Genomic DNA, 8,268 nt, shown 5'->3' with positions numbered 1-8,268 from the left:
ACACACACACACACACACAGACAGACAAGCAGACAGACAGACAGACAGACAGACAGACAGACAGGCAGGCAGGCAGGGCAGGCAGGCAGGCAGACAAGCAGGCAGACAGACAGACAGGCAGGCAGACAGACAAGCGGGGCAGACAGACAGACAGGCAGCAGACAGACAAGCGGGCAGACAGACAGACAGACAGGCAGGCAGGCAGGCAGGCAGACAAGCAGGCAGACAGACAGACAAGCAGGCAGACAGACAGACAGACAAGCAGGCAGACAGACAAGCAGACAAGCAGGCAGACAGACAGGCAGACAGACAAGCAGACAGACAAGCAGCAGACAGACGAGTAGACAGGCAGACAGTCAGGCAGACAGACAGACAGACAGACAGGCAGGCAGGCAGGCAGGCAGGCAGGAAGACAGGAGCAGACAGACAGACAGTCAGGACAGTCCCCCCCCTCCACCCCCAGCAGCTCCTCGTCTCCGGCCCACCTCTCGTTTCTTGGCCTCGTTCTTGCTGTACTTGGGGAAGAGGTATGAGAAGATGTTCCCACAGCAGCAGGCCACGTGGACCAGGGGCCCCTCTTTCCCCAGGCTCAGCCCTGAGGCCACGGCCAGCACCAGGGTGACCGTCTTGATCAACAGGGTCCACTTCCCCAGGTAGCCCCGGATGATGAACCCACTCAGGATGGTCTTGATCTGGGGGAGAGCAGCGAGAGGAAGAGATGGCGGGGATATTACATACACTGGCTCCTGTAGCCATGGAGTCTGGTCATAGAGACTGAGACGTAGAGAGGGAGAGTCTGAGAGAGAGAGAGAGAGAGAGAGAGAGAGAGAGAGAGAGAGAGAGAGAGAGAAAGAGAGAGATAGTGAAAGAGCGAGAGAGAAAGAGCAAGAGCAAGAGAGAGACAGAGAGAGATAGAGAGAGGGGAGAGTCTGAGAGAGAGAGAGAGAGAGAGAGAGAGAGAGAGAGAGAGAGAGAGAGAGAGAGAGAGAGAGAGAGAGAGAGGAGAGAGAGAGAGAGAGAGAGAGAGAGAGAGAGAGAGAGAGAGAGAGAGAGAGCGTGTGAGGGTTCTGGTACCTCAGGTATCCCAGAGCCACAGGCGTAGGGGGCGAACACCTTGACCAGACACACCGCCAGGAAGGCAAAGGACAGAGCCCAGTAGGTGTACATGAAGTAGTTCATGATGTAGGACCCGGGGCCCTGGAGGAGGGGGAGGAGGAGCGGGGGAGGAGGAGCGGGGGGAGGAGGAGCGGGGGAGGAGGAGGAGAAACGGATTAGTCAGTAAAACCAACACTTGGCTTAACTGCAGGATTGTGCAATATAAGTAAACACATTGTTTATGTTACAATCAGATGGCTATGCTGGTCATAAAACATCATTAGTGACAGTAAAACATTAACTACTCCTTCAGCAGATCCAGTTGGTTTCTGTTTTTGTAAAACTGACAACCAGGAAGTAACCAGGAAGTGGACATCATCCCCACCTCCGCCTGTCCCAGTATGAGCTCCGCCCAGGTCTTCCACTGGGGGCACTTGTCCCTCTCAGCGAAGGTGGTCTCGTTGGACCCCCAGCAGCACTGCTCGTGGTTAAACCACATAGCACTCAGACACACGCCCTCTTTCAGGTCATTCATCCAATCGGATTGCAATGTCAATCAGACCAGCCAAGGCGCCTGATTGGAGGAAGAAAAATTAGCAGGAAGAAAAGGTTGATTGAAGATGAAAACAACAATGGCTGTCCTTAAGAACAGCAAAGTTTTCCCTCAAAAAGGTTGATTTGTTTCATGTTGTTGTTTGTGTTTGTGGGCAGCTTGTTGCTGCTCCAAAATCACCTTATGAAGTTAAGCAACTGTGAACAAAAATAGAAGTCACTATCTGGCCTGTGCGTGTGTGCGTGAGTCTGTGTGTGTGTGTGTGTGTGAGTCTGTGTGTGTGTGAGTCTGTGTGTGTGCGTGTGAGTCTGTGTGTGTGTGTGTGATTCTGTGCGTGTGTGTGTGTGTGAGTCTGTGTGTGTGTGAGTCTGTGTGTGTGCGTGTGAGTCTGTGTGTGTGTGAGTCTGTGTGTGTGTGTGTGAGTCTGTGTGTGTGTGTGTGAGTCTGTGCGTGTGTGTGTGTGAGTCTGTGTGTGTGTGTGTGAGTCTGTGTGTGTGCGTGTGAGTCTGTGTGTGCGTGTGAGTCTGTGTGTGTGAGTCTGTGTGTGTGTGTGAGTCTGTGTGTGTGCGTGTGAGTCTGTGTGTGTGAGTCTGTGTGTGTGTGTGTGAGTCTGTGCGTGTGTGTGTGTGAGTCTGTGTGTGTGTGTGTGAGTCTGTGTGTGTGCGTGTGAGTCTGTGTGTGTGTGTGTGCGTGTGAGTCTGTGTGTGCGTGTGAGTCTGTGTGTGTGCGTGTGAGTCTGTGTGTGAGTCTGTGTGTGTGTGAGTCTGTGTGTGTGCGTGTGAGTCTGTGTGCGTGTGAGTCTGTGTGTGTGCGTGTGAGTCTGTGTGTGTGTGTGTGAGTCTGTGTGTGTGTGTGAGTCTGTGTTACCTGAGGCCAGGCCTGTGAGTGTGACTACCAGCCATCCAGACCAGGCATCATACAGGCTCTTGGTGAACTCCCATGCCGACTCCTTCTTCTTACTATTAATCTGCAAACACACACACACACACAATATTCAAATGTCCCTGGCATGAGACACAGTGATTAGACAGGTAGGACTGAACAAGGCAAAGCACTTCTAGCAAACATTCAAATGACATGTAAATGTGAAAACCTTTTAGGACCCGGTCACAGAGAAGTGGATCACGTTGACTGAGGACAGACGTCATATTCCACCTTAAAAGTCGTCTACGTACCGACCCAGTCCCCACGCAAAACCTAAACCCATAACAGCTATAAAATCGGCTTCTGTTTCGGACACAAATAAGCCTGATGAATGCTCTGTATGAAATGCTATATTCCCAGATTCTGTCATGACAGATCAGGCACAGAGACAAGCCTGTTGTGTTCCTGTCTGCATGCTGCGCTTGCAAGCCTGGCGTTCATCCATGATGACATGCCAACGGTGGACATGACCCCTGGCTAGTCCCCCCCCACCCCTCCTCCCACACGCCCACACACACGCACACCTCCCCCCCACACACACACACACACATACACCTCCCCCCCCCCACACACACACACACACACATGCACACACACACACCCCCCACACACACACACACGCCCACATCACAAGGTGTGGGCTCTCCATCCTCGGGGCTCTCACCTTGCGATGCCTCTCGCGGTCCTTGCACTTCTCCCGGACCCAGTCGATGGTGTGGAAGTCGTCGTAGGTCCCCACCCCTGGGATGGGCTCCTCCAGGAAGTCCAGCAGGTGGGTGGAGGTGGTGGCGGCCCCGCCCCCATTAGACATGGCGTAGTTAGATCCTGGAAGAGGGAGAAAGGGGAGGGGGGGGAGAGAGAGAGAGAGGGGGGGGGGGGGGGGGGGAACGAGAGGCATGGAGGAAAATGAAATGAGGAAATGAAGGAGGGAAAAGAGAGAGAGAGTCGAGAGAGCGAGGGAGGAAGGGAGACACAAATTAAAATGTGAGACAATCGCTTGTGCTCACCCCTACTCGTATGCAGACAGTTTGCCGTTTCCTGTGTTAATTAAGGACAGACACACACACACACTAATGTAATGAGGTTGTCTGAAGTAGAAGGCCATGCTAGGGAAATACCCATTCACTTCCTGATGTGAAACCAAGTCAGGCCTGAGCTCCAGTCTCAGGCCCCATAATCATGTAATCCTCTTTGCTCCCTCACCCACAGCACCCTGGGTAAACCCGCTGGCCAGGAGCCAAGATGGAGGCACAGTTGCAGACTTCCAATGGCAGGTTTCATCCATTGAAGAAACCGGGGCTTTAGAACTCAGTGACTCCCTTCACCTCATTACTCACAGTCCTGTAGGTTTGAACAACCCTTCTCAGACTCTTAAGACTTACTTCCACAGCAACCTCTGCTTAAAGAAACATCCTGCAAATGTATTAATTTATTGCCATCCAAACACAGGCTACATACAGAGTTCATATGTATTTGTTTAGGCACACTGTCCCTTTAAAACTGCTTTTTACCCCCACAAGGTTCCTTGAGGATTCCTCCTTGAAACGTGTTTCGCAATCTCTGATAAACGTCCTCATAAACACAGCCGTGAGGTCAAGAGAATGACAGACATCTGTGTACAAAACACTCTACCGGGGCGTGAGCATGGTGGTCAAACAGACATTTAACAACCAGTCATAGCCCCACTGGTAAATACGACTCGCCCCTTAAAATGACAACCAGACTTGACTTCAAACCAACGTGTGTAAGTCAAGGACACTCACATGCACACCGTTTAACTAAATGTTAGCCAGGAAATGAATCATAAACTGTGGAGGTATACTTACTGCTGTGGTTTCTCCTGCCTGCCAGTCTAATCTGTGTAGGTCTGTCTGCCGTGGCGTTGGAAGGCAGGTATTACAGAATCTGAGACTGAGATCAGAAACACAGCAGAAACACAGCAGAAACACCTCCATGTGTCCAACCCAGACTCCCTCGAGTACAAATCTACTGTCACGTCCCTTCAAGTGACTCCTGAGTCCTTGTACAAGGGAACAGGAGAAAAAAAGGGACAACCACAACAATGTGGACACTGTCAAGAGATCGTAACAGGCTGACAAATAGTAATAACTCAAATCCCTTTGAGCGTGTTATTTTTATTCGTGAGGTTTAAAATCGACATGATCAAATAACGAGGTTGTTCTGACAGCATATCAAGGGCCGGTTAATATGTTCTGGTGACTCAACACAAACAGAGCACAGCTGGCCTAGGGGCTTCTCTCTATAAGGGACTGGATTAAAACAGCATGGCGGCCATTTTGGTGGGTCATCTGTGCAGTGAAAGTGACAGTTACTTTGCTGTGAGAGCATCTGTGGTTGTTGAGTTGGAGGGTAACAAGCACAAACAGCTCATCTCAAAAATACTAATCAACAAACGCTATTCCCTTTGGCTTTTCGACAGTAAAAAAAAATACATTCAGCCATCCTTCATTCAGCGCACATAGGGCTATATCTATTCTGACACAACCTGACAACACTCTCTTTGGAAAAAGAGGAGACCTAACTGGCATCTAAGAGCTTTGGGAACGCCGAATGTAGCTTAGCATCGACTCTACAAATATGTGAGAATGTACTTTAGAGATCTGCCACACAAAGTCCCCATTGTCTCACAAGACAAAGTGGAGAGACAGAACAAGAGAGGGAGAGAGGCGGGCATGGTTAAGAGTCTCTGAGTACGCTGCTGGTAAACAATCGGAAAAGTATGCATGAAATGAGATCCTTCTTTTGTTGTGCAAATACTTGTATTAGGGTTTGTTCCCCTGTCAACATGCCTCCCGAAGGAATGCTCATGTGCCTCCGAAAACAAGCCCGACTCGCTCTCGCCGTCGAGTCCAGAGAACACAAGGTGAGGGGAACACCTTCATCCGTTAACGTCACACAAACGACAGCGTGCTTTGTTTAAAAAGCCACCGGCTGCCCCCCTGCCGGTTACTATGCACTACACTATCTGTGTCTCCATGTCTGAGCTGTGGAAATGTGGTCAAAGATTAGCGGCTAGTAAATGATTACCCTCAACATTCCAAATGGTCAAGGAGAACTAACCAGTGAGGAGGCAGTTTGAACACACACCTGATGGCGATTACCAGAAGCTGACACTGTGAGATCTTTACAAGTCCACTTTCTAATAAAAAGGGAGTCAGGTGGCTGAGCGGTGAGGGAGTCGGGCTATTAATCAGAAGGTTGCCCGTTCGATTCCCGGCCGTGCTAAAATGACGTTGTGTCCTTGGGCAAGGCACTTCACCTTACTTGCCTCGGGGGAATGTCCCTGTACTTACTGTAAGTCGCTCTGGATAAGAGCGTCTGCTAAATGACTAAATGTAAATGTAATATAATAATAATATTTTCATAAGAGTATTTTGACCTTATAAACCAAGCCAGGCTTACTCATGCGGGGGTGTTTTATTCTATCTATGCTCTTTGATAGGAGAAGACATCTTCTCTCAAGGAGGACTGGGTGGAAAAGCCTGTCGACTTGGCAACGAAACCATTCCCCAGGAAGTTGGCTGTAGAGAAGTGTGTTTCTGTCCAGTCAGCTAAAAGAACTCACAACAACCAATCAAGTCTTAGAAAACAGCCAGATCAGGCTGCGAGAGAGAAGCCAATCTGCCAGTTAGAGGAGCGGCCAACCAGCCAGTCACCCAATCAGCAAGGTGCATATTGCTTCAAAATATCAGCTTCCAGTTTAATTGGTTGAGTGACTCAGCGTCCGTCTGGACCGGCCAATAGGAGAGGGATGGTGATTTTTGACCACTTAGCTCTGGCTTCAGAGAAACCACATCTTCCAACGCTGAGTTAAATGATCTGAATCTAGATCGAGAAACACAAAATGGACCCATTAAAAACACCCATTAGATACCTAACTAGATACCTTCCACTCAGTGGAAAATGTTTTTACAGAGCAGAGCCTGTTTATAATTAGATGATTCTGGAACGTCACACCGTATAGATGATGATGCCGCCATGGAAACAGAGCCCTGAAGGGGACGTCACATCCACAAGAGCAACATCATGGTTTAATGGTTCTGCAGGTCTAACACACACACACACACACACACACACAGCTGAGGTAAAAATGGCAGACCTTGTCGATCAACTGTGAAGCGTTTGCGTGTCTGGCAGAAGATAACTGATACTCTGCTTTACTCCATTTGTCGTTAACTAACAAAAATAGTACAACTCCGGGTATTTCTATAGATCAAGGGTTGACTATGCCTCTGGGAGAACGTGTCATTGTCCTCCATACAGCCAGGCCGTGCAGGAGAAGCTAGGGAGAGCAGAGGAGAGGGGGAGGAGAGGAGACTGGGGCTTTTGTATATGTTCATTCACCATGAAAATCAACAGTAACGAGTCTAGTACGGACACACACACACACGTTCACACACACACATTCACACACACACCCAAACGTTCACACCCACACACTTTGCTGAGACTCGATGTGTCTGATACAACAGGTTCTTCTCAAAATATCACTGAAAGGGTGAAGGGATCAGGGCCAAGGATGTTCGAGCAACAGATCTGGAAACAGCACACACACGTGTTGTTCTATCTTTTATGGGTCTTTCTCAGAGATTTAAGATGGACAAACACATTGCTCTTCAGTCGCTGCCGATTCCAGCTCAGCTAAGCTGCAAGGACACACACCCAGCTAATTCACCACAGAGATAGGACACACACACACACACACACACACCCAGCCAAGGTTAATCATCGACAAACAGCGGATCGGTCGAAGAATGGCAGCCAGATAACACTGCTGTTCTCTCTCGCTCTCTCTCTTGCTCTCTCTCTCTCACACACACACACACACACACACACACGCACACCATGTCAGCCACCCTCCTCTACATTAGGGAAACATCAGCACGGGCAGCGGCAGGCTGCGCTCCTGTCAGGATTAGCTCCTACGCCACGACCGGCCAGCGCAGCCGGACGGAGCCACACGCCGACGGCACGAGCGATCCGTCGTGTCGGGGGAAGGAACGGGAAGGAGGGAGAGAGAGAGAGACAGAGAGAGAGAGAGAGAGAGAGAGAGAGAGAGAGAGAGAGAGAGAGAGAGAGAGAGAGAGAGGGGCGGAGGACGAGAGGAAGCGTACCTCTTCTTTTAGGCATCTCCTGCAAGGGGATGGTGTCCCCTCCCCCGTCGTAGGGGAGATGGGGGTCTGCGGGCGAGTCCTCCTCCTCCATGTCGACCGACAGGCGGAGAGGAGAGAGGGAGGTAGGAGGGCTAAGGAGAGGCTAGCTCATGGATGGCTCCTCAACGCGTGTCTGATAGCTTCGTCTGCTGCCTGGGCCATGTTTACCCGCTACACAGGGACAGGCTGGCTGTGTGCGTAGGCTTATATGTGATACTGCGTGCGTGTGCGCGTGCGTGTGTGCGTGCGTGCGTGTGTGTCGGTAAGCTGCTCCCTCGGATCTGGACCTTCTCTCCCTCCCCCCCTTCTTCTCTCTCGCCCGCTCACTGTGCTCCCTTTCCCATTCTCTCTCCCCCCTCCCTCCCTGTAGATACGCAGCCTCTCTCGCCCCCCTCCCTCCCTGTAGATACGCAGCCTCTCTCTCCCCCCTCCCTCCCTGTATATACACAGCCTCTCTCTCCCCTCTCCCTCTCTGTAGATACGCAGCCTCTCTCTCCCCCCTCCCTCCCTGTAGATACACAG

The 8,268-nt window shown here is 50.7% G+C and overlaps 1 protein-coding gene across 1 annotated transcript in view; it reads right to left on the bottom strand.

Annotated features, from left to right (window-relative positions):
• clcn3 (chloride channel 3) overlaps positions 1–8,268 on the bottom strand; it is a 32,498-nt gene that overhangs the window by 14,739 nt on the left and 9,491 nt on the right. Inside the window, 6 exon segments of the mRNA XM_062449432.1 lie at positions 486–692; positions 1,075–1,197; positions 1,481–1,639; positions 1,641–1,669; positions 2,516–2,615; positions 3,237–3,397. Of these exon segments, the coding sequence (XP_062305416.1) occupies positions 486–692; positions 1,075–1,197; positions 1,481–1,639; positions 1,641–1,669; positions 2,516–2,615; positions 3,237–3,397 (779 nt within the window).

This window comes from Osmerus eperlanus, chromosome 23 (assembly GCF_963692335.1).
Source record: "Osmerus eperlanus chromosome 23, fOsmEpe2.1, whole genome shotgun sequence".
Lineage (NCBI taxonomy): Eukaryota > Metazoa > Chordata > Actinopteri > Osmeriformes > Osmeridae > Osmerus > Osmerus eperlanus.
This window is presented reverse-complemented; position numbering and strand designations above follow the sequence as displayed.